Source organism: Erpetoichthys calabaricus, chromosome 4, assembly GCF_900747795.2.
Source record: "Erpetoichthys calabaricus chromosome 4, fErpCal1.3, whole genome shotgun sequence".
Lineage (NCBI taxonomy): Eukaryota > Metazoa > Chordata > Cladistia > Polypteriformes > Polypteridae > Erpetoichthys > Erpetoichthys calabaricus.
The window spans coordinates 187,933,946-187,961,705 of record NC_041397.2 but is presented as its reverse complement, the minus strand read 5'-3'; the positions used below and the strand labels follow the sequence as shown (position 1 = coordinate 187,961,705).

The following is a 27,760-nucleotide window of genomic DNA, read 5'->3' as shown; positions in this document are numbered from 1 at the left end:
GCATAGGGGTACATAGACATTGTGGACACTTTTCTCATTCAATCAATCAAAACTAGGTTTGGGGATAATGAAGTCATTTTTCAGAACGATAATGCATTTTGCCACAGAGCAAAGAGGGTTAAAACTTTTCTTCAGGAAAGACTTATCAACTCAATAATATGACCAGCAAACAATCCAAAAGGAAAATGAAAACAAGAAAAAATGTCCATGACAAAGCTCCATCCTGCAAAGCTGATCTGTTAGCTGCTGTACAAAAAAGGTGGAATCTGATTGATGAACAATATTGTTTTACATCAGTGAAGTCCATGCCTGAAAGAATTCAAGCTGGCATAAAAACCAACAACAAAATACTAATTATAATTTGCGTTAGTGATTCCATAATTTTTTCTTCTACTTGGTCTGAACAAAAAATGTACCATTAATTCTAACAATTTCATTTCTGAGTTTTGTTGTATAGTGCCAGAATGTTCAGCTGTTAAATAAAATTAGTGTTGTGTCACATCTGTGACTTGTTTTTAACAAAGTAAAACAGCAAAACATCCTATAAGAGTGGCGATTCCAATATTTTGCCAGGGGTTGTAGAATCCAACATCATCTTCAAATCTTCTGTTAGACCAGCATTTTTTCCAAACAGTTGGTGACACATAAGAAATGAATGATGCATGGTGGTATAGTGATTAGCACTGATACCACAGATATTCAAAGGCACAGCTGTGTCACAATCAGTGTGGAGTATTCTGATTCTCTCCATATTCAGTTGGGTTTTTTGGGTACTTCAGTTCTTCCCAAACATGCCTAAGACTTGCATGTTAAGTTAAACAGCAAATTTGCCTGGCTTCACTGATGGGTTTGTGCTTATGTATACTGTGTGATAAGCTGTGCTCTACGTTTTGCCCAAAACAGCTTCTTGTAATGTAATAGAAAAAACAAGTTAAGAAAATGGAGGGATGACTAAATGCAAAAGACACTAGGCCAAATCAAATTATTTGAGTGAAGGCAGAACAGTCATAAAAATACTTTACCAAATTTAAAACGAAAAAAAAAAATAACAGCACAATGAATATATATTGTATAAGAACAAACTGTACATTTCAGGGTTACATAGAGTCAGTGTCTAATACCAACAGCAATGGATGCTTGGCATAAACCAGCCCAGGAAGGGATGCAAGTCATTGTGCACACAACCACACTTACTCATTAGCAGTCAGCTTAGAGGCAGTAATTTACCGATTACACTTGCATTTGGGTTGAGGGAAGAAATTCACAATATCTGGGGGCAGAGGGGGTCAAGAGGAACATGAGCAGAGCTCCCATAGACAGTGAAGTGTCTAGTCTCTGGAGCTATTAGGCAGCAACTCTTCTTAATCTTTACCTTTTGGAGAGGCAAAACCAGTTTTCATGTCAGGTTTCCCTCTTTATAAGCGCAGCAAATCAAAGACAAGGTCAGCTTCCTTTTACAAGTTAACCTTAGGGTAGAAAACTGTAAATTGAGTGTTCAGGTCTTATCAAAAATGGAGATTTTTTTTTACTATACTGTTAAAACTGGAACCAGTGTAGTAATTTGTGATGTTAATATTACTCCACCAGAGTTTGTTGACTATTGCCATTTGCTTAAAGCAGTACAATTTCACATAAGATTAATAAAGTATCTATCTATCTATCTATCTATCTATCTATCTATCTATAAGAAATACTAGTCTTGTTTTCTGGGCACTGAAAAGTAAATCAACATTTTTTATTTGCCCTACTCTGATTTAAAAAAACAAGTGTCTAAAAAGTCTACTACAAATCTGAAAGTAAACACTATTTAGCATTTTACTACCTACATGCACTAAACAATTCACACACACATTACAGCATTTTCTGCACTTTGCAAGTTTTAAAACATTAAAACAAATCAATAATAATAATAATAATAATAACAAAAACAACAACTAGCATTTTAAAGTGAAATACAAAAAAAGAACAAACAAAATATTGTTTCCCCACACTGTACATTTCAGCTCAATGAAACTAATGTAGGTGCAACTTACAATTCTTTCTCAGTGATGAGGTCCTTACAAAAAATGTACCATTTAATTGCACTTGCATTTACAGCATCCGTGGGACAGGTTCTCCATTATAGCTTTCAGAATTAAAAGGCATATATTGGAAAAGACACAGGAGTCTTTCCTTTGGTGGCGCTATTGGGGACAATAAATCATAAGCAGGCATGAGCAAACCCTATAGAGTTCGCTTCACTGGGAGTTCTGAGAAACTGTGGAAATATTTGGAAAGTTCACTGAACTCAAGGAAATGCATTGAAGACAATGGGGAAGCAGGAACAGAACGAGTTTTGAGTGGATTATAATGGTGCAATGGTCTTTTAAGTTTTAATGTTGGCTAAGGAAGCAACTACCAACTATGTGGGACCAATTGTTGTGGCCAAAAATGTGACCACAGCTATGAGACAGCAGAGCTAATCACTGTTCCACTATGCCCCAAAAACAAAAGACAAAGACAGAATAATTATAAATAACATGAACAAATGGGCAATGACTAACAATAAGTTTATATATATAAAAAAAAATAGATACCATTGTGTCCACCGTGTGTCATGCAGCATTTCTCAAGTGCTGTTCCACCTAGCTACCACTTCTTTGTGTATGTACTTTATATACCATAAACAGGCATGCCCCATGGAGACTGGATGTGCCAGTAAGTATGCAGTGGAGAATGCTCATAGTACACATGCATGAAAGTTCTTTGCCAAGTATGAAAAGTTCTGTGTATGCACAATCAGGAATTTACATTCTCATCCTACATGGCTACTACAGCTCTGTGATGTCAAGTGGGCCTCACAAAGCATTATAGGGCATTGGAAAAAACATTCACCTAAGGTGGCCGCATGGTGGATTTTCAGGAAATAACTTGGCAAAGAAGGTCACAAGCAAACCCAGAAAATTTGCGAGAACGGTTTGGTAAATTTCGCCAATCAACCCTAATCATAAGTAGTCTTATGCCTCCTAAGTACTTCCAGTAAAACCTGTGAGGCTATTGCTGTATTTTTCAATCAAAAAATTAATGATATTAGAAATAACATAGTATATCTTCCCAACACTAAGGATCCTCCTAAACCCCAGTATTCCGTTATAAACAAATTAAATTCTTTCACTAGGATAGATTTACCTGATTTACATAAAATAAATTTCTCAACTGAAACCCTCCACCTGTGTCCTTGACCCAATACCAACAAATTTTTTCAAAGAAGTATCGGGTGTGCTACTTGATAATGTTCTTGACATAGTAAATTCGTTATTATATACGGGGGTCTTCCCAGACTGTCTTAAGACTGCTGTAGTTAAACTCCTACTTAAGAAAAATAATCTCGACCCCTCTGCTCTTGAAAATTTTAGACCCATCTCTAACCTGCCTTTCTTAAGTAAAATTCTAGAGAAGGCAGTCATTATGCAGTTAAATGACCACCTCAATAAACATGCTATTCTTGATAAATTTCAGTCAGGTTTTAGAACAAATCACAGCACAGAAACTGCACTCGTTAAAGTTGTAAATGACTTGCGGGTAAATGCAGACAGAGGCCATTTATCTGTTCTCATCCTCTTAGATCCGAGTTCCGCATTTGACACCATTGATCATAATATTCTTAGAAATCGCCTTAGTCAATGGGTGGGCCTCTCTGGCAGTGTCTTAAATTGGTTTGAATCCTACCTGGCAGGGAGAAAATTCTTTGTTAGTTGTGGTAATTACAACTCAAAGACACAGGATATCCTATATAGTGTTCCTCAAGGCTCTATCCTAGGTCCGCTGCTTTTCTCAATCTACATACTTCTGTTAGGTCAGATTATCTCAGGGCACAATGAGAGCTACCACAGCTATGCTGATGACACACAGCTGTATTTATCAACAGCACCTGATGACCCTGATTCTCTCGATTCACTAACACAATGTCTAACTTGTATTTCAGAATGGATGAAAAGTAACTTTCTCAAGCTAAATAAAGAGAAAACTGAAATCTTAGTGATTGGCAAAAATGGATACAATGAGGCTATTAGAAATAAACTGGATGCATTAGGATTAAAAGTCAAGACGGAGGTAAAAAACTTAGGGGTAACTGTTGACTGTAATCTGAATTTTAAATCGCATATTAATCAGATCACTAGGACAGCATTTTTTCACTTAAGAAACCTAGCAAAAGTTAGACCTCTTATATCACTGAAAGATGCTGAGAAATTAGTTCACTCGTTTGTTTTCAGTCGGCTAGATTACTGTAACGCAATCCTCTCAGGAATACCCAAAAAAGACATAAATCATTTGCAACTAGTGCAGAATGCAACTGCTAGAATCCTAACCAGGAAAAGAAAATCCGAGCACATTTCTCCAATTTTGATGTCACTACACTGGTTACCCGTGTCATTCAGGATTGACTTTAAAATTCTGCTTATGGTTTATAAAGCCTTAAATAATCTCGCCCCATCTTATATATCGGAATGTCTGACATCTTATATTCCAAATCGTAACCTCAGATCCTCAAATGAGTGTCCCTTAGAATTCCAAGAGCAAAACTTAAAAGAAGTGGTGAGGCGGCCTTCTACTGTTATGCACCTAAAATCTGGAATAGCCTGCCAATAGGAATTTGCCAGGCTAATACAGTGGAGCACTTTAAAAAAACTGCTGAAAACACATTATTTTAACATGGCCTTCTCATAACTTCACTGGAATTTAATCCTGATACTCTGTATATCCAATTCATTATAATAACTATTCATGGGGGCTCTACAATCTGTACTAACCCCTACTCTCTCTTCTGTTTCCTTTTCCGGTGTCCTTTTGGTGGTGGCTTGTGCCACCACCATCTACTCAAAGCACCGTGATGTTCCAACAGTGATGGGTTAAAAGCCAGAAGTCTGCATGACCATCATCATTAGGTCCTTAAGAACCCTAAAAACAAAGAGGACTATTTCATTTATGTTAGGTAGAATGCCCAGAGGGGACTGGGCGGTCTCGTGGCCTGGAACCCCTGCAGATTTTATTTTTTTCTCCAGCCGTCTGGAGTTTTTTCTTTTTCTTTCTGTCCCCCCTGGCCATCGGACCTTACTCTTTTCTATGTTAATGTTGTCTTATTTTAATTTCTTATTTTGTCTTTTATTTTTCTTTTCTTCATTATGTAAAGCACTTTGAGGTACTTTTTGTATGAAAATGTGCTATATAAATAAATGTTGTTGTTGTCTTGGTTCCAGTAATCTGGTGCTGCTGATGTGTGAACTTATGCACTCAGATTCTTCTGGCCAAACTGATAGTAAATGAAATTCAAATTTTTACTAAAAGCTTGTAAAACATATCAGATGAAATCTGAAGTCTACCAACTCAATAATTATGTGATACAAATCTAATTATGTACTAACAACAAACTTTAATAATTTTCAGAACAACTATATTTTAATTATAAATTAATCTGTTAATAACCCCAATATTCACTAGTGAATCTAATACTTGCTCCCAAATTTGAGAAGTTGGATACCTAGCTGGTTCTGAAGATCAACAAGCTGATAATTCTCCACATATTTGTTTTGGTTAAAGAAGTTCTTGTAAACATTTCGTGCTCCAAACAACCAAATATCACTGTCATCCGTTATAGTACCACTGGTCTGATCAGTAATATCCAAAAAGGCACACTGTGCTTCTGCTTCCATTGGTGCCACAATATAAGGAATTCCAAAAAGTCGCAAAAGTTCCTGCAATTCAGAAAAATAGTTAATACTTAAAAGTGAAAAAAAAAAACCTACTTTTTTTTGATTTTTATGTAAAAATATACATAGAGATACAGCATTCAGAAATCTTAATAGATTTCTATATTTTGTTTTAAAATATAAAAAAAATATTTAAAATCAAAATATCAACAACTCAGAGAGATGGTTTCTTACAGTCCACATTTGTTAACTGTACATTCAGATATATTAGCACATTAAAGATCTACAGTATATGCAGTCTGGGTTAGAATTCTAAAAGAAGGCTTGAAAGGCAAACAAGATAATGTCTAGCTTAAATAGGTTAGACAAAGAAAACTTAAAGAAATTAAAAATCAATGGAAAAAATAATGTTCAAACAAATGTACGTTAGTTTATGAAACAAAGAAATATCATGAGCAATATACTTTAAGCTAAAATACTAAATGCAGAAAGCCAAATAGCAGCTGAAACTGAAAACGCTTCTTCACTCAACTAATTTTTTATGCAAATTTGCTAGTGGCACATTCCCTGAAAAACGTGTTCATTTTTAAATGGGGTAAAATGGATTTCTGTTTTACTGAACATCCAGTCTGGTGGCAGAGGGATGTTTTAGTCTTTATCCTGAAATATGTCCAGTGCCTTTTTACATTTTATTGTTATACAAGTGTTTCTTAAACGTTTTTTTTGTCACAACCAAATCTTGCCCATCTTAGTATCTTCTTGACCCAGTCCACAACAACCATCAGATCGAACAATATTTCCCCGTGTAGAATCATTGCAGAAAGTCATGGTGGGGTCCCCCTTGGTGATTCACCACTGTTAGACACCCCTTGGGGGGTATCCATTGGAGAATCACCAATAAGTTTTAAGGGGGGTGGATTTGTTTAATTCCCTTGGAGAACTGCTGCAGACAGTCATAGCTTGGCTATCTCAACACACTTTGCAAACTATATGCTATACTTTCCCACTGAAGATACAACAGTGACTCACCACCCCGCAAGTCCAAAAAAGTGACAACCTGCAACCTATAGTTTAAAAAAATATATTACACAACATTAAATCACAGTGGATTTTTGACACTGATTAACAGAATAGGAATGGTTAATGCCAAAATCAAAACAGATCTCTACAATGTGGCCTAAATTAATTACAAATATAAAACAACACATTAATATGACACACCTAAATCTTTGTTGGTGAAGCCATTTGGTTTTAAAAGACACACAATTAGTTAAATGGAAATTAACTGTCCGTAGTCAAAGGGGTTTCAACTGACTGTAGCATAAATGCACCTGTATTTGGAAAGTCCAACTTGTGGTGAGTCAGTATGGTGGCATAACCTACACAAAGAAGACAAAAGAACACTCCAGGCAATTCCATGAAAAGGTAATTGGAAAGCACAAGTCAGGGCAGAGTATGACAGTTGTAATTTTGCCAAGAACAAAAAATGACAGATCATGGAAGAAGACTATGAATAGTGAGGGAGGCCAATTAACAGACCTATGAAAACTATGAAGGAGTTACAAGCTACAATGACTGAAGTGGGAGACACAGAGCTCATAACAACTGCTGCCATGGTGCTTCACCAGTCACAAATTTATGGGATAGTGGCAAAGAGAAAGCCTCTGTTTTAAAACATAAAAATTAAAAAAAATAAATAAATAAAAAAAAGCACATACACACAAACACATAGGACATCTCAGAGATTGCCAAAAGACACGTGTGGCACACCATCCTCACTGTGAAGCGGTAGCAGCATCATGTTTTGGAGATACTACCTCTGCAGGCTTGTGAAGGTGGAGGGTAAATTAATTCAGAGAAAAGCAAGGAAATCCAAAAAACAAAATGAGAATTTTTTTGTTTTTTCTCCAACTGAGAATTTCTGGCTGGAAAAAGTCCATTCACACATGGTCCTCATGCAACAGTTTTGTAAAGTTGAAAGAAGAAAAATGGCACCATCCAGATGTGCAATGCTGAAAATGATTTATTCATACAAACCCATAGCTAGAATTGCTATCAAAGATGAATCTACTAAATATTGACCTGAATCAGGGTGTGAATACTTATGTGATCACTTATTTTGTGTATGTGTAATTAATTTAGACCTCTTTACAGGGATCAGTTTTCACTTTGATCAGCATAAAAAAAAATCTTTAAAGTCAATGTTAAAAAACCAAACTTAAATCCACTGTCATTTAATGTTGTATAACAAAAATATGTAAAAGCTTCCAAGGGAGTGAATTCCTTTTTCAAACAATGGACAATCTCTTGCCTCTAGTAAGTGATGGGTATCTTCTGCTCCACCTACCAAACTGCCCCTGGTTGTCAGTTCAAAGATAATGGCTTTCCATTCAAACTGTTGTACAGCAGAAAACCTGTATAGTTTCTCAAGGACACTGACAAATTTCTGTCACGATTTCTGTCAGAGTATGGGGAGTCTTTTGGAGTCCAAGATAAAACATTGTCATTTAGAAGACATTCTGGAACTAGCTTCACAGAAAAGGCCCTCACCTGGGGGATATTAGTAAGATCAATTACAACAAACTGGTGTCATTGACTTCTGTAATGTACCAATACTTCTCAAACTGAAATTAACTCTACAACTTTGTCTACCATTTTTTATATGGGTCATTAACATGTGGAGCAGTCCTGCAGTGAGACTTTTGTGACTGTATTTGTTTAGGAACTTTTTTTTTTTATATATATATATAAATAATTTCATCTTCATGATTTGAAAAGTAAAGGGTATAACAGGACCATGCCCAGTCTTAAAGTTTAAATATGGGATTAATATTATACGTTACTGGAAATTAATTATGTTTGAAGTTGTGCCATAACTCAAGCCTCCATTTAGGTTCCAGGATTTACTGTTTAAAAAAAACAATAAATGCTTTTAAAGCATCAGTATAGTAGTCATTTGTCTCTATGCAGTGTGGAATGTAAAGAGCCTTTGATACACTAGGAAAATGACTTATGAATATGAAGAATTCCAAGGTCTTATGCTGAAGTATGCAATATCAAGAGAAACATAGCTCAGTTAAGCCACCTCTTTCACCAGATTTTCCCCTGGGTACAAAAAATAAAATAAAGTTCTATCTATCTTTGCTTGTTCCAAGGTCAAGTTATTTTAGTAAACCACATGCACATATGAATAACCACTTTACTGATGATTTTGTAAGTGTTATTAACACAAAAAGGAGCCTTTGTTAAGGTCTTATTTCATAAGAGTAAATGAGTAATACATGCATATTTGGAGTACCTAAACTAAAGTGTTAACTGAGATTTCCAAAGTTGACAAAGAATATGCGTGCTCACCTACTGACACACAATATAAACAAGTTATAAAATGTCTGCATACCATAACATTCAGGTGCATTCAGGGACTTAGTTAACAGATTTGAAAGTTAGTGCATTTTACATTTTTCTGTTTATTTATCAAAGAATTATAACATTTTTGTTTATTAAATATTTTTTGTAACAATAAGTTATATTCATATAATATATGCATTTATATGAATTAGTAGACTACATTAAATACATGTTTTGTAACAGCACTTTACAATATAATGCATTTCAAAATATAGCCCAAATATACTTGTGATGGCTGAACAGCTTTCATAGGCAGCAGAATCAAATCAAATGATGTAAAAATAGCATTCCTGTACAAGGAATGAACAAACATACTATTTTAATACATTTCCCCTACTGTGATACTTTTATGAATGTGGAAAAAACTTCTGTCAATGATATTTCTTTTAACACTGTACTAAAAATATTTTATGATATCCAATAATACCATCACATATATTCACCTTAAAAACAAGTAGTGCATACAACTAAATCTTTAAAGCCAGTGTAAAGTGTTCAACACATAATCCAAAGTTTCTAAGAGTTTATTTTTAAGTCAATTCTTGATGAAATCCCTCACTTGCATTCCATGCCCTTTAATATATTAATAATCCTGCAGCTTGTGTCAAGGTTACACATTATTCTGTTATCTTTTCCACTTTTCCATTAAGTTGTCATGTCATCATATGCCTTGTTTCCAGGTATAGCACATTTTAATGCATTGGCAAGATGACACAGTGGTTATTATCCACATCTCTAGGAAACGGAGTATGAATCTCCAGGCTATAGTTCATATTTCAATACCTTTTTATACAGTAACTCACAGATCTGTAAGATTGGTGTGTAGTAACAATTTAGATTTAAATGTATTTCATTAAAAGAGCTACTAGTAATAAAAGTTTGAGCTTTGTTTAACTCCATGTGCTTTGAATCATTTCTAAAATACTTTAAAAAAACACTTCTTCACCTGACTTTCCAGATACATCTGGCCTGTAACAGTTTTAGCAACACGTTCCTGTTGTTGTTTCTGCTGTTGTAAGTTGCTTTGCTGCATAGACAGGTTCCTTTCAAGAACTTCAAGTTCCTCCTTTAAAATAAAACAAAAAATAACACATAATCTGTAACACAGTATACTAAATCTTTATGAAAATGACAGCTAAAATAATAATGAGATACATAAATTCTTCTTGATTAACGTGAATATGTGAATGTAAGTGATGAATGTAATCTATGTTTTAGGTTACTAATCATTAGACATCATATTATATATTTGTTCATTAAGATAGAAAACACATAAATGATCTTATTTGTAGATTATATGATTGGACTGCTTTAAAGTAGCTACTATCATTTTGGTCCCCAGGAAGGATAAAATCTCTGAACTTAATGACTATAAGCCAATTGTTTTGACCACAGTGGCTATGAAAGTATTCAAATGTCTCATTCTTTCCTACTTAAAGTCCATCACTGACCTTCCCTTTGATCTACTTCAGTTTGCATATAGGGCAAATTGTTCAGTGGAGGATGCAATTAATTTATGCCTCCACTACATTCTTCAGCACCTGGACTTGCATAACACCTATGTAAGGGTCTTGTTGTGGATTTCTGCTCAGCATTCAATGCCACTGCAGCAGAGTTGTTTCAGAGTAAACTAATGCAGGTAGGTGTACCCTATGGCGTCTACCAGTGGATTATGAATTTCTTGACAGGTAGAAAGCAGTATGTGAGACTGGGCCTTTATCTGTTGAATCCAATGTCAATTGGCATAGGTTCCCCCCAGGGCAGTGTTCACTCCTCCTGGTTTCACTTCATACAAATAAATGTAGACCTATAGACAAACCTATAAAAATCCTAAAGTTTGCAGATGGCATAACATGTAGTGGGTCTCATTTCTAATAATTCTTCCTATCAAAGAGAGATGGGCCATGTTGTAGAATGATGTTCTTGTAACAGCTTGGAGCTCAATGCCATTAAGACAGTGGGAGTAATTTCTGCCGATAAGTCACTAACTGTCCACCTTTACAAACTAATGGCCAGACTGAGTCTGTGGTCCAGTCATTTAAATTCCTGGGAACTACTTTCACTAATACATTAAAATGTGGCATGCATATCACATACATCATCAAGAAAGCCAGGCAGAGATTGTTTTTCCTTCACCATCTTAAGAAGATTGGCATATCAAGGCATATATTGTTACAAGTGTTACTCGGCCATCACTGAGAGTATTGTGACCTCCTCCATCACTGTTTCCTTCGACCTCCTCTCTTTCTAAGAGTCAGTTACAGTGGGTGATTTGTTCATCTGAGAAAATCATTGGCTACTGTCTCCCAACATTAAAAGATATGTTTATCACCAGAGCGAAAAAAGAGCAGAAAGATTGCAGCCGACTCCACCCACTCTAGCACCTCTGTCAATTAAATTGCCATCACATAAGATGCTGCAGATGTACTATCAGACGGTTGTGGCGAGTGCCCTCTTCTACGTCGTGGTGTGCTGGGGAGGTAGCATTAAGAAGAAGGACGCCTCACGCCTGGACAAACTGGTGAGCAAAGCAGGCTCTATTGTAGGCACGGAGCTGGACAGTTTGACATCCGTGGCAGAGCGATGGGCGCTCAAAAGGCTCCTATCAATTATGGAGAATCCAATGCATCCACTAAACAGTGTCATCTCCAGACAGAAGAGCAGCTTCAGCGACAGACTGCTGTCACTGTCCTGCTCCTCTGACAGACTGAGGAGATTGTTCCTCCCCCAAACTATGCGACTCTTCAATTCCACCTGGGGGAGTAAACGTTAACATTATTCAAAGTTATTGTCTGTTTTTACCTGCATTTTTATTACTCTTTAATTTAATATTGTTTTTGTATCGGTATGCTGCTGCTGGAGTATGTGAATTTCCCCTTGGGATTAATACCTATCTATCTATCTATCTATCTATCTATCTATCTATCTATCTATCTATCTATCTATCTATCTATCTATCTATCACAGAGGAAGAACAGGTCTATTGCAACCCAAGCTATATCTCTACAGTTTCTTTCATCAAATATTCAGATCCTAAATAAACTTACATACAGTATGGTTATTCCTAACTGTTTTCTGCAACATATAACTAACTGCGCAGTTTGTCGATTCACAAATACTTCATAACTGCTCAACTTGTACTATCTTGATACTATTTTGTATAGTTTTTCTATTAATATCTGAGGGTACTACTGAAGTTTCTATATGTCATTGTTCACAAAACTGTTGTATTTGTATAGTTGTATGCATAGTGTCAGGTAAGTGGTGGGTTGAAATTGTGTTGTCTTGAGTTGGTAATGTATTGTATTCCATGTTTTGCACCTAGCCAAAGTCAATTCTGGTATGTTTCACATGCTAGCAATAAAGTGATTCTAATTCTGATAGGACAAATTTCTCTGTATGCAATAATTCAAATATTCACAAAAACAGAAAAAATCTTTGATAATAAAATTGCTGTCTCTTTACTCTTCTATAGATGTAAGACAATTGAAGAGATTAACTAAACATTAATGCATGGACTAATCTTCACAATTGATGTTCACTGCCATCTATGTTTGCATTTTGAAATCATACAATCTGAAAATATCAGGTGAAAAACTACTTTCATGTTGTGCAATTTGAGGTCACAAATCTGGATCCTCTCATCAATACATTATTAGTGAATATTGAAGAGCTTAGATCCTACTACATAAAGTTGCATTTGTTTAGAGATTTGTTGGTTTCATCTTAAAAAAACTGCAATAAAAAAATGAAAAGTTGAAGACGTTACAGCTCATTATTATTATCTTCACTTAATCTCAGCAAAGCATGTAACTGTTAAAAGGCAAAGCAATAATTACATGCTGTGGTCAAAATAATAAGCGCCGTCTATTAAATATTTTATTAAAACCATAGGGATATGGTGGGCGGCACGGTGGCGCAGTGGTAGCGCTGCTGCCTCGCAGTAAGGAGACCCGGGTCCTCCCTGCGTAAAGTTTGCATGTTCTCCCCGTGTCTGCGTGGGTTTCCTCCCACAGTCCAAAGACAAGCAGGTTAGGTGGATTGGCGATTCTAAATTGGCCCTAGTGTGTGCTTGGTGTTTGTGTGTGTCCTGCGGTGGGTTGGCACCCTGCCCAGGATTGATTCCTGCCTTGTACCCTGTGTTGGCTGAGATTGGCTCCAGCAGACCCCCGTGACCCTGTGTTCGGATTCAGCGGGTTGGAAAATGGATGGATAGGAATATGGTGGTACAGTGGTTCATGCTACTGTCTCATTAAGTCCATGGACCTGACTTTAGTCCTTATTGGTTAATTTAAATTAGTAGTGTGCATGTGCGCATGCCCTGAAATGGACTGCTGTCTAATTTATGAGTGATTCCTACAAAACATCAACTCTGAAATGGAAAAGGAGGTTCAGAATGTACATGATGAGCAAGTTGTAAAAACATTGCTTTTCATTGGTTTGGGGGAGAAATGTTGACTGATTAAAATACACTATCGCTGCTGCTGCCTCATACAGAGGAATGTTTTGGACAAAATTAAATATGCTACTATGCAAACATTAGTAGTAAAGATGGTGTCTTGTCTTTGAATGAGTCTTCCTTGGCATGGACATTTTTAAGTTTAACTTTAATGTGAGATGAACGTCGAACACATGAGAAGGCAACATAAAGTTGTCCATGTCCAAAAACGGGTTCAGAGAGGTAGATGCCAACTTTGTCCATGGTTTGTCCTTGTGATTTGTTGATGGTCATGGCAAATGCAGCTTTAATGGGGAACTGTCGGTGTTTCAATGTAAAAGGTAATTCTAGGTCAGAAGTCGTAAGGTCAATTCCAAGAATGAGAACAGTATTGTTAGCATGTGAATCTGAAAGAACTGTTGCTTGAATAACATCGTGTGTTATGGTGTTGACGACTAACCGTGTGCCATTGCATAAACCCTGTTTAGTGTTAAGGTTTCTTAATAGCATGATTATTGTTCCGTTTTTAAGGGTAAGGTTGTGTTGTGGTCATCCGTCCGGGTTAATAGTGTTCAAATATTCTAAGGGGAAATTCAGATGTTCATTGTCGTCATCAGAGTCAACTTTGTCAGAGCTTAGAAAGAGCCGTGTCTCTCCAGGAAGTAATGAAATGACCTGGTTAATAATGTGATTAACATTAATATTTTTTGGACATAATATAGTGCGTTGTGTTAACCACATATGCGAAAGCAGTATGGGCCATTGCCTTTTGGTGGCCTGATATGTACTCCGGTAGATGCAAAAGCAAATGAACTATTGTAGGATCTAATGCAGTTCATAAAGTTTTTACTTTCAGGCACATCCTTAGTTAGAAACTTCTGTAGATATTCAGGATATGAATGTAAAGGAGGCAGTCTAATCTGCCCCTTTTGACAACAACGTGTAAATTCATTATTTGTATTGCCAGTTGTTTTTTCTGTGAAGTTAAGTGAATGACAATGATTGCAAATGACATTCATTAATCCCAATGAATTTTCCTCAATAGTGGACTCATTATTGAAAGCGTTGTCAGCCAACTGGCGTAAGCGTTTAGCAGACGTCGGGCGTTGATGTCTGTGACGGGCATGTTTTGCTTGTGGTGTTTGAGTGCCGCGTTGTTGCATGTCCATTATTTGTGACGTGCTATTTTTGATTTTTAATTGATTCGCCTCCGCTTTGCGCAAAGTCCATTTCACTCTACGTCGTGCATTGTTTGTATCGTGCCTTGTCCGTTTTTGTATGTCGGTCAGTTGAGCTTTTTGCTTTTTGAGTCCTGCTTGCTTGTTTTCTGGCCGGTCATATGCGCGTTGCTTTGCTCCCTTTTTTGTATGTCTGAGACGCGAGCTCTTTCTTTTGAAATCGTGCTTGTTTCGATGCAGCACTTTGAGACGCGCGCTGTATGCATCTATGTTCAATGTGTCTGTTCATTTGGGCACGTCTCTGTAACGGGGTTACTTGAGCTTTGCGTTTTTTGATCCGAGACATTTTTTCTCACGTATTTTCTGAAGCGCGTTGTATGCGCCGCCGTGTATTTTTTTGGTTTCATTCGTGTTCGTGTGTTTGGTCCCGTTATCCGATCCGAATCGTTTTGTACCCGTGACCGTGTATGCATGACTTGTTTGTTCCTCAGCGTGCGAAATATGTATAAGTAATAAGGAGGATCGCACTCACTGTTAATATGGAGCCTTTTCTGCAGTTGAACGGTTAATAGTGCTTTATTTTAATGAGATCCACCTATGCTGCCTAGTGTGAATGTTTTGAGATGACGTATGTTTAATATGGACGTTTCCTTTAGATATGTGGCTTTGGGTGTCACTTCTTATTGATTTGGGGGGGTGGGGTGTGGGTGAGGATTGTTGTTGCGCGAGCGTCTTCTTTCATTTTGTGTTCCAGGGGCTTGTTGAATCCCCCTCTTTGTGTGTGTCCCGTCCGTTGCTTGTAGGGTGTGTGGGGTGGTTTTGTGTTCTTTTTTTTTGTGTTCCAGGGGCTTGTTAAATCCCCCTCTTGGTGTGTATCCCGTCCGGTGCCTGTAGGGGGGGGAGCCTTGCTGTTGTGCGCGAGCGTCTTCTTTTTTTTTGTGTGCTAGTTTCGTGTGCAATGGGTTTCGTGCGGTGCTTGCCTTTGACTACTTTTTTCTTTGCCTTTTCCTTTTGGCGTCTCATTTCTTTGTCCTCTTTTTTCTTTGCTCACTCGTTTTTTTCTGTGGTCTTGTCCGCCTCTCGCGGCCCCTCATCCGCCTCTCACGGCCCTTTCTTGCGCCTGCGCAGTACCTCTTTTTGCAGCTACGGCCCATGGCCGGATGTGCCTGCGTCCATCATCCGGTTTAGCATTCTCGGTTAGTAATATGGATAGTAGTCACTTCACAAAGGAATTCTGGGCAACTTTTTCATGCACTGGTAATCGACAAGCACAGTCACAACCTTGAGCATGCGCAGGAACAGTAGGATTCCCAAATCAAGAAAAGCACGTACATCCACTCTGCCCTTTCAATTTTGACTAATAAAAGTGACAAGTTGTAAATTCAAGCCTAATTTCATATTGTGGAATATTACAGACAAAACTGAATGAACAGCTTAGCAACAAAAAAAAAAACAAAAAAAAAATTTGAGACACTTTTTTATTTACGCTCACATTTCATCCTCTTTTTTCCCCATTTAGTATCACTATTCATTTGCGTATTTATTATTTGATTACTTATTTAAATTTGTATGAAATACTTGCTGTTGCGTGTGTTTTCTATGTTGGGGTGGGGATTCCCCCCCACCCCCACAAGGACTTCAAATTACAAATATTCAAAAATTAAATTATGATAGGCTAACTTGTAATTTTAAATTGGCTTGATCGGCTAGATTTTATTGCGTGTAAATGCATGAGTGTAAATTGAAATCTGTGGGTGGCGTTTACCATATGAACAGTGATTCCAGAAGAGATATGGACACCCATGATGCTAAAATAGGCTAAAAGGTAAAGAAAATGGATGGATGGGTAGATACACAACTAATTCTTCAGCTACATACTTTTAATGAAATCCATTAATAAAAATTACAATATCTTCTGCATTATAAAGATTATACCACATTACCAGAGTTATATCTTCCCAAGATGACTTGTCTTCTTTTTCCTTATCCCTTCCTGAGTCATTCTGCATGTTCACATTCACTTCCTCATCACAATTCTCATCTGATGTGGATGGCATGGTTTCTGGTTTAGAAACAGTCAGATGTGAAGGCATACTTGAAGAAGGTGCAGATTCACAATGTAATTCTGGTGCTCTATATGCCTCTTCTGAAAGCTGAACAATTGGTTCAGAGGAAGAAGATTCTTCAGAAACTTCAATGAAGCTTTCTGCAATGGAAAGAAACAGTTTAAATGTATGAATAGCTTCTTACATTCAATAGCACAGCACATCTGTAAACCAGTTACAACAGGTTTTGATTGGTTTCAGCATGTAGTATTGTTTTAATTACCATTTGAGTTAGACGTGTGCATAGTCATTCGGCGCAATGTTGCAGTTTCAACAACATGCTACATCAACTTCATGTGCTAATTGGGGAAATCAGCTTCAGATACACTAGCGACACTTGCAACAGCACTGCAAGTATATATATACAAACACACACACACTTTCTTTGATGATACAGCTAAGAGAAAACATTTTGGTTGATATTCATGAAAACTTTATTATTACCTTCTGAATCACTTTGTTCAGTTTCTGCATCCATGTCCACATTTTTTGTGCAAACTAAATCTTGCTTTAATGTTTGTGAGGAAAGAGAGACCATAATATTTTCTTTTTTTAAATTTTCAGGAATATCTGCATTACATGAGTGATCTGATGTAGAAAGTAATTTAATATGATCATTAATTTTTTGACTCAAATTTTCAGGTGATAATACTGTGATATCCGTGATGGTCTTGGTGGAATGTGAATTAGGTGATGCTTCAGAGCTTGTTTTTAAAATATCTTCATTTGGTACACTTTCCAAATTTATGGCAAACTCTTTTTCAGAAGAGTGCTTTGGTTCAGATTGAAAATTGCTTTTAGTTGTTTCACTTATCTCTGGATATGTCATCACTCCTTTAGGAAATGGATCATCTTCAAAGACTGTTAGTGAATTTTTTCTTTTTTCATGCATTATTTCCACAATTACTTTTTTATCCTCATCTGAGCTACAAATGGAACCTACTTTCTTCAACTCTGGTTGGTTACTTGGGCAGTGTAAATCAGGTATTACTTCTTCATTATCACTTAGAGCTTTCTGAATGGCCAAGAGTGTTCTTGGTGACACAGCCTCCTTATTATAATTATGTGACATACAAACACTTTTCTTTTTTGATTCTGTTTCAGTGCCATCTATTTTAAAGTCTTCATCTGAATAACTATCTTCCATAGCTGATTGTATGGCCAACAAGGTTCTTGGGGAAGGTGGGGCTTCTAATGTTTCCAAATTATTTTCATCCTTCAATTCTGACGTAGTCATTTTTTCTGCATGGCTAGAGTATGTAGAATCACTCAGATGACTTTGAGTAGTGGGACTCCAGAGAGGCATTTGTTTTTTATTAAACGTGCCACATAATGTGGAAGTACTAGCTTTAGAATGTACAGTTTCATTTTCCTTGGCAATCTCCTCAGTTTTCTTTGTTCCTGCAAAAAAGTAACATATATGACATATTATGTATTTCTATAATTTCAAAATCTTACTGCCAAAGTATCAAAACAGAATCTGATTTAATAAATATTACTTTAAATTCTGAGACAACTGAAGCAAAAAGATGAATTCTAGATACATTGAATGCAAAAAAATCTTAAATTTAAAATATCTAAGATGCACTTTACAAATTGCAAGAAGGTACAAGTTAAGATTTAGAAGATGCCACCTGCTATTTAGAAGAATTCCTTGAAGTTCAGTGGATTAGAAAATACAGGTAAGTATTCAATAAATAAAATCTTGTTTCTCTTACACACCATCCATTTTTTTATTTTTTAGCTTTACATGTACAAACCTTTATACAGTATTTAGGAAATACCTTTTATAAGAATGTAATGTGATGTATCTTCAGAAACGAGCCTTCGCGTTTCCAAATTACTTTCATGGACTCCATCCAAGCCAAACTCATTCTGGATGAGGCCGGACGTCTGGTGGTTCATTTCTTTTTCAACATTCTCTATTCGCTGGTTTAAATTATTTCTTTTCAGTAAGCCAGCCAACTGATACTGTGAAAAGTCTGATGATTTCTATTAAAAGAAGACATTTCATATTTCCAAGTATATTTTTTTTTTAACTTTAAAAGCTTTTTTTTTTTTTAAAAAACATTGTTCATTGTATTAATAAGCTATATGAGGTACATTTGTATTCAATCAGCCACTGAGTCATACTTTCAATTAATACAGCTAATTCATATCAATAATGCAATTACAGTATATACTGATTAACAAATGTTACCCACTCTGCATATATATAGAAAGAATGATAATTCATTATGTGTGGCATGTGAAGAATCAACTTATTCTCTTCTTTGTTTATTATAACATAATAATAATAATAATAATAATATATAATAATGTTTATTATATGTCACAACGAGTATCTAAAAATGATAAAATGGATCTAGTCAACTTTTCTTAAGAGTAAGTCAATCTTAAAAATATAGGTACCTCTGGGGGTGCTTCAAATAATGTTCTTCGCCTCTTATTGAACTCCTTCATATCCTTAAGAATTTCATGTTTTATTTCTGCAGGCAGAGTGGCAAATTCCTCCGAGTCAATATTTATAGAGTTAGGATCTTCAAAAAATTGTTCCTAATCAGATACACAGTAGAAAACAAAGTGTTAACCTAAAGTACCTGCTAGTGTTGTCAAATGAAAGCAAATGTAAATTAAAATAAATTTAATAAATGAAACTGGCTAATTTGCATAGAGTACTTCCCTGTTCAATTCAATTGTACAAAATTTCTCTATAATCTAATTTATGACAGTAGTTGAAACTGATTAGACGTGATGGGGCAAAAAATGTATTCACACATTTAAGAACAAGAGGAATTCACTTTTGCATTGTTAAATTGACAGAAGGAGGAGTCGATCAAATGAAAGAAAACCTTGACATCAACAAACAGGTAGCCTATAAATGTAAAATAATTTGGAATCAGTCAATCAATCATTTTCTAACCCACCCCTTTCCTGAACAGGGTCATTGAGTGCTGGAATCCATCCCAGCTAGCACAGGGCACAAGGCAGCAACAATTCCCTAGATAGGGCACAAGTCTATCACAGGGCAAACACACACACAAAAACACACACACACACACACACACACACACTAGGGCCAATTTAGTGTTGCCAATTCAACTAACCTGCATGTCTTTGGACTGTGGGAGAAAATTGGAGCACCCGGAGGAAACCCACAGAGACACTTGGAAAACATGCAAACTCCATGCAGGAAAGACCTGGGACGCAAACCCTGGTCTCCTTACTGTAAGGCAGAAGCACTACCACTGCACCAATGCTCCTCCTACTGGGGAATCAAGGAAGTTTAATTTAGGACAGAATGCCACAAGAAGACATTTCCAATGGCTTAATCTATGGCAGTTTCTAAGCACATATAGTTAGGTCCATAAATATTTGGACAGAGACAACTTTTTTCTAATTTTGGTTCTGTACATTACCACAATGAATTTTAAATGAAACAACTCAGATGCAGTTGAAGTGCAGACTTTCAGCTTTAATTCAGTGGGGTGAACAAAACAATTGCATAAAAATGTGAGGCAATTAAAGCATTTTTTTTTAAACACAATCCCTTCATTTCAGGGGCTCAAATGTAATTGGACAATTGAATCAAAGGCTATTTCATGGGCAGGTGTGGGCAAGTGCATCGTTATGTTATTATCAATTAAGCAGATAAAAGGCCTGCAGTTGATTTGAGGTGTGGTGCTTTCATGTGGAAGATTTTGCTGTGAACAGACAACATGCGGTCAAAGGAGCTTTCCATGCAGGTGAAAGAAGCCATCCTTAAGCTGCAAAAACAGAAAAAACCCATCCGAGAAATTGCTACAATATTACGAGTGGCAAAATCTACAGTTTGGTACATCCTGAGAAAGAAAGCAAGCACTGGTGAACTCAGCAACGCAAAAAGACCTGGACGTCCACAGAAGACAACAGTGGTGGATGATCGCAGAATCATTTCCATGGTGAAAAGAAACTCCTTCACAACAGCCAACCAAGTGAACAACACTCTCCAGGGGGTAGGCGTATCGATATCCAAGTCAACCATAAAGAGAAGACTGCATGAAAGTAAATACAGAGGGTGCACTGCAAGGTGCAACCCACTCATAAGCCTCAAGAATAGAAAGTCTAGATTGGACTTTGCTAAAGAACATCTAAAAAAGCCAGCACAGTTCTGGAAAAACATTCTTTGGACAGATGAAACCAAGATCAACCTCTACCAGAATGATGGCAAGAAAAAGTATGGAGAAGGCGTGGAACAGCTCATTATCCAAAGCATACCACATCATCTGTAAAACACGGTGGAGGCAGTGTGATGGCTGCCAGTGGCACTGGGACACTAGGTTTACTGATGATGTGACACAGGACAGAAGCAGCCGAATGAATTCTGAGGTGTTCAGAGGCATACTATCTGCTCAAATCCAGCTAAATGCAGTCAAATTGATTGGGCGGTGTTTCATGATACAGGTGGACAAGGACCCAAAACATACAGCCAAAGCAACCCAGGAGTTTATTAAAGCAAAGAAGTGGAAAATTCTTGAATGGCCAAGTCAGTCACCTGATTTTAACCCAATTGAGCATGCATTGCACTTGTTGAAGACTAAACTTCAGACAGAAAGGCCCACAAACAAACAGCAACTGAAAGCCGCTGCAGTAAAGGCCTGGCAGAGCATTAAAAAGGAGGAAACCCAGCATCTGGTGATGTCCATGAGTTCAAGACTTCAGGCTGTCATTGCCAGCAAAGGGTTTTCAACCAAGTATTAGAAATGAACATTTTATTTCCAGTTATTTAATTTGTCCAATTACTTTTGAGCCCCTGAAATGAAGGGATTGTGTTAAAAAAAAACTTTAGTTGCCTCACATTTTTATGCAATCGTTTTGTTCATCCCATTGAATTAAAGCTGAAAGTCTGCATTTCAACTGCGTCTGAGTTGTTTCATTTAAAATTCATTGTGGTATTGTACAGATACAAAATTAGAAAAAAGTTGTCTCTGTCCAAATATTTATAGACCTAACTGTATTAGTGAAAACAGAATATTTTATATTGTTCAGCTTAATGTCAATAAAGAATCACACCAGCAGCTGGTCTGACTACTTGATTTTAATTGCTCCTAAGCAAAAGAATTGCAACCAAGGGATTTCAAAGTTACTTTTACTGAATTAGAAAGTACCTGAAAATTTTTTCTGTTTGTAGACATCTCTTCCCAGTCTCTTTCTGCTTCTTCTTCATAACTGTTGGAAAGCAACAGTGTAGCAGTTTTCAAGTTAATAATAAAACCATTACATATGCTTAATTCAATTCAGATTCATAGGAGACTGAAGCCTATCCCAGTAACACTTAGTGTAAGACAGGAAACAACTATGCACAGGGCACAAACACTTGAACGGCCAACCTGAAACTGTCAATCACCCTAAGAATCATGTCTTGGAGTTGTGGGAGGAAAATCATAATGCAAAGAGAAGACACACACACACACACACACTCCACTTTTTTCAGAAGTAGGATTCAGAAATTAGTGATGCAGCAACACTACCTGTTGTGCCACTATGCTGCCTATGTCAGAAATATTTGATTATACAGTACAGTAATCCCTCCTCCATCGTGGGGGTTGCGTTTCAGAGCCACCCGCGAAATAAGAAAATCCGCGAAGTAGAAACCATATGTTTATATGGTTATTTTTATATTGTCATGCTTGGGTCACAGATTTGCACAGAAACGCAGGAGGTTGTAGAGAGACAGGAACGTTATTCAAACACTGCAAACAAACATTTGTCTCTTTTTCAAAAGTTTAAACTGTGCTCCATGACAAGACAGAGATGACAGTTCCGTCTCACAATTAAAAGAATGCAAACATATCTTCCTCTTCAAAGGAGTGCATGTCAGGAGCAGAGACTGTCATAAAGACAGAGGAAAGCAAACAGATCAATAGGGCTATGTATGCGAAGCACCGCGGCACAAAGCTGTTGAAGGCGGCAGCTCACACCCCCTCCGTCAAGAGCACAGAAAGAGAGAGAGAGAGAGAGAGAGACAGAGAAAAACAAGCAAGTAAAAATCAATACGTGCCCTTCGAGCTTTTAAGTATGCGAAGCACCGTGCAGCATGTCGCTTCAGGAAGCAGCTGCACAGAAGGTAGCAACGTGAAGATAATCTTTCAGCATTTTTAGACGAGCATCCTTATCGTCTAGGTGTGCGAACAGCCCCCCTGCTCAATCCCCCTACGTCAGGATCAGAGAAAGTCAGCGCAAGAGTGAGAGAAAAGTAAGTTGGGTAGCTTCTCAGCCATCTGCCAATAGCGTCCCTTGTATGAAATCAACTGGGCAAACCAACTGAGGAAGCATGTACCAGAAATTAAAAGACCCATTGTCCGCAGAAATCCGCGAACCAGCAAAAAATCCGCGATATATATTTAAATATGCTTACATATAAAATCCGCGATGGAGTGAAGCCGCGAAAGGCGAAACGCGATATAGCGAGGGATTACTGTATTCCAAATAAAAAGCCTAATAAATAATTCACTAGAATATTAAGATGCAAGAGAAACCAAGAAAGGTTTAACCCATCCGTTCACCTTCTAAAACGACTTGACGGTTTTCTTAGAAAAAACAGAAAATCAACAGTTTTGGAAATGTCTGCTGTAGCAGAATGAGAGCAAGCCATGGAATTAAATAATTAGTTTAATTAACAAAGAATCGGCTTCTCATTAAGAAAGTGACAAAAGTGAAATTGGTTGGAGTTTGAAACCCCAATTTAGCCAGTCATCTATTGGCTTGTTTCATGTGTCATTTCTGTTTGTTTGGCATTTAATGAAGAAAAGAATCAATTCAGAGCACTGAATCCTTAAAAACAGGGCTATTAAAATGAAAGGGAAATTAATTTAATTAGCAGTGAAAACTGGTCACTGATTAGGAAAAGGGTTAGAATGAAAACCTGTAGCCACTGCAGCCCTCCAGACCCGGAGTTTGACACCTCTGCTTTAAATACTATTCCAGATTAACAGAAGAAAATTAAACAATGCTTATGTTATGTTTAGAACAGTTGTTAATCTGACAAATTTAAAATATCTGTCATGCAAAATCCCTATGAACATTAGCAGCACAGACTTCATAACTTCAATTAATGAGAACATTGTTAACAAGACCCCAGAAAAAAAAAAGTCATCTCACAAATATAATATTGCAGTGTCTAATCCCACTTCTCATTGTGAACACTTAGCAATTTAAACTAAATAACAGATGTTATAAGCTAGGCATTATTCAAGCTCTTGTACTTCTCTGTTTCACATCATTCAAGTCTGAAGTGAATGCTTATCAGATGAGCAATAAGGAAGCTTCCCACTCCCCAGGCTTGTGACTTCTAAACTACAGCTTGGATGAACTCCTTCCTCAGCCTTCCTCTGCTCCATTGCAACAGAGGTGAGTTTCCCAGAACCATCACAACACTAAGTACTTTCTTAACTTCATCTTAAGATTGTTTGTTAATTAACTAGTGTCCTAAAAACCCTTCTTAACCAAAGTAATACGCAAATGTATTCATGGATTAACAACTAACCCAGCCTTGTAGTTATTCACAAAGAGCACTTCAATTGAATCTTACCTGCAGTTTTGCCAGAGACTGCTCATCACGGCACAAGAATATTCACTGACATCTCAGTCTGGATGGTGTTGTAGTAAATGTCACTCTTAAACTTTTGAAACACATACCAGCTGCAAATTTCATGACTGTATTTTTTATCTGTTAGAGCACCAACAGTCCAACCAAGGGTGGGTGGGACACGTTACACAAACCGGAATATTAAGTCAACATTACAACTGTGTAGAACTTTATCAAATATGTTGACTTAACCAAACAATTTCATATGTTAATCAGCAAGTAAGGTAACAAATTATGGTAATTCATCTGACGTGTTGATGTCAGCTATCCAAAGAACATTAACCTTGAATCAGTGATGCCATTCAAGACAACTGAACCATCCAAGAAGTCGAGATTGGATGGTAACTATCATTTTTTCTGCATATGTTGTTGTGTGACAAGGTAAAAAGGTATTGGAGTCTTTGTTTAAAGATCATTGAATTTTGTGATTATATTGAGTTAGTCTGTTTATCTCAGGGATCTAAATTAAATTTATAAATAAAAAGACTGTTTTGGTATTTTGTCATCATCATTGCCATTGGCTACTTGTTAGCCTGAAAGTTTTGAAAGGGCAGATCTGAAACCCATGTTCACAGTGCAGCTCAATTCCAATGTTTTCACTCAAATGTGACACAGGTCATTTACATGTAATCACAATCTATTTATATTTTTATACATTAATGACAACAATAATCTTCTCTCATCACTGTCTCTCCTTTCATCCACCCTTAAATTAAAATCTATAAATTCTTTCTACCTCTCTTTTGGAGCCAAAACCTCACTTGTCAATATCCCAGTTAAATTATTCCCATTGTCTCTTTCATTGTCCAAATTTTTATACAATTTATTTTTTTGAAATCCAATCTTTTTAGAAATTGTGAACAGCAAAAGACACATCGAATCACTTCTGTCTGTGATACTAAATCCAATACAGATATATGGAACTTGAATGTGACCTGCTTTTGAATGCTTGAATTGGAATTGTCTGGTGTGAGGGACGGCCGGGAAAGACCAGGCGAGATATACAAAGGACATACACAGGACTTTATTTCACCTGGACCACCAGATGGCAGCACCATGGTTTCCCACAAGGCATCACGAGTTCTTAGACTCAGCACTTTGGGTTTTGTGGGTGATGCAAGGCAAGGGGGTGCTGTGGGGACTAACGAGCCCTACCTGGTTGGACTCCAGCCTAACCCAGAAATGCTCCCAGATCACAATTATGGGACACTAGAAGTATTCCTAGGTTGCTCATAAAAGGAACTGCCTGCCACTGCTCTTAGGAGCCAGTGTTGGGAGAAAGGAGGACAGTTTGATGGGAGGAGTGGAGGGGGAAAGAAGAAGAAGAAGAAGAAAGAAAGAAAACAGACACACAGAGTGCTGTATATTGTGATGCTTGGCTGTACTTGTGTTGTAGCATGGGAAATGCTTATAAAAGAAGAGTTTCCCACAATAAAAAAAAACCTCTCTCGTTCATTTTACACTTGTGTCTGAGCCTGTCTATGTCAGGTGTTTGGGGAGCTGGAGAACACCCTGGTGGCCACACTGGGTATTTATACTCCCCAACTGGACATCCTGAAGTTCAACCCCTTGGGGCAGCCTAACAGTGTCCAGCTTTGCAATAGTGGGCTGTATGTGACGCACAGCATCCATCACCAGGCAGTATGTCCAAATTACGATGTGCTTCCTCATGGAAATGACACACCAGAAATGTGTAGTCTAAATAAACAAACTGCTCTGCTGTAAGGTGAACCAGAAATGTGTAGTCTAAATAAACATAAACTGCTCTGTTGTAAGGTGAATTCTGCAGCATACAAGCAACAACAAAAATCTAACATACTTGTACGAATGTGCAAAAATCCAAAGTTCTGTCAAATACTGCACAGAAAAAAAAACTAGTATTTGTAAACAAGTACTGTCCAATACTGTGCAAACATCAGAAAAAATAAAAACAATTGTGAAATTATACTGAGGAAACTTCAAGTTGTGCGACAGAAGCACAAGTCTATCCACACCATCTAGTTTCAGAGCGGCACAGTCACATGTTACAACATTTCCTTCAATGCTAATTTGTTCAAACATATTTTTTTTTGCCCGACACCTACAGGGCTCAGCATTTCTGGTGAACTGACCATGCAGCCTATGTGCTCGCTTTGTGCATGCGCAGCAGTCTATCCAGAAAAGACACATGAGACAGTGAATACATGGACTCTCAAGGAGTGTTTTTGGCAAAGTAAGTTACATACTTGATCATTTCAGCTTGCACATCGTTAAAACAACAATTGAGATATTATCATAGATGACACATATCACAAACACCTAATGCAGAGCTTATATTTACCAATCATTTACCAATAGGCAGATTAACAACACCCACACCCTTCACCTCTACCAGTTTGTCTTCCCATTTTTTACACAAACACTGAATAGTCATAGTTGCAATCCTAATACTTTCTCTTCCTCACACCTCTTATTCACTACATCTCAACTCCCACCAAACTGGAAACCCCACACTGCATCAGGTCCAAAACTATCACATACTGGGTTGTCATAGCTCTCTCTTTTCTTTATATTGGTTGTATTGGAGCAGAATTGATTAAGACCAAATGTCCTCCCTGATGCCAAATATCTTGAGTCACCTTTTATGACTGCAAAAGGAACCTTATTCTAATCTCAGGTCACAGGTGAAATTCTAGCCCCAGGTCACCGAGTAGAAGCATATTTCCTATAAATATAGGAAGGCAATGATTTATAAAACTCTGGTCTTGCTACTTTGAACAGTACTACATTGTTCCTGGTAAAGTGAATTTTGATGCTGTATTTGAATGGTGGTCAGTTAAAAGGCAAATACTTGCTGCTGTACACAATTTCTCACAAAAGCTAAGAATAATGCAAGGTTCCCTAAAGGTTGTCCAGTGTTTCTTTTAGTTTAAACACATTAAGTCAAGTTGTCTGGCAACCCATAATTGCCCCAGTATGGGCACATGCAGATTTGTGCATGTGTGTATGTTTGTTGCTGCTTGACAAACAATGCTACCAAGCATATGCTGAAGCTATCTGTAAACATTTGCATTATGGAGTCATTTCTGAAAATAGACGCTCTACTGGCTGATGAGGAACCAAAGTAACAGAGTGACTTGAAAGAAAGGCATTCTAGAATTTAAAGCATCAAAGTATTCAAGAGTGTGGTCATAATTCAATCATTAAATTACTGTATTTCTGCAAAACGGCTTTTTTTCAAAATCAGATGAAGCATTTTGGGCATGTTCCTTCAAATATAATGCGAATTCAGATCTGCTGTAAAAAATTTGCAATGTCCAGATGAATACGAATAAAGC

General features: G+C 37.1%; 1 protein-coding gene across 4 annotated transcripts in view; it reads right to left on the bottom strand.

The window, feature by feature from the left end:
- The window catches only part of LOC114650424 (excision repair cross-complementation group 5), a 42,933-nt gene that overhangs the window by 2,305 nt on the left and 12,868 nt on the right, over nucleotides 1-27,760 (bottom strand). For all 4 annotated transcript variants that reach the window (XM_051926871.1, XM_051926870.1, XM_051926873.1 and 1 more), the window contains exons 7-13: nucleotides 21,964-22,024; nucleotides 19,229-19,372; nucleotides 18,601-18,808; nucleotides 17,261-18,217; nucleotides 16,655-16,917; nucleotides 10,042-10,161; nucleotides 5,519-5,732 (exon numbers count right to left, since the gene is read on the bottom strand). In XM_051926871.1, coding sequence (XP_051782831.1) covers nucleotides 5,519-5,732; nucleotides 10,042-10,161; nucleotides 16,655-16,917; nucleotides 17,261-18,217; nucleotides 18,601-18,808; nucleotides 19,229-19,372; nucleotides 21,964-22,024 — 1,967 coding nt within the window. The remainder of the gene's footprint in view (nucleotides 1-5,518; nucleotides 5,733-10,041; nucleotides 10,162-16,654; nucleotides 16,918-17,260; nucleotides 18,218-18,600; nucleotides 18,809-19,228; nucleotides 19,373-21,963; nucleotides 22,025-27,760) is intronic.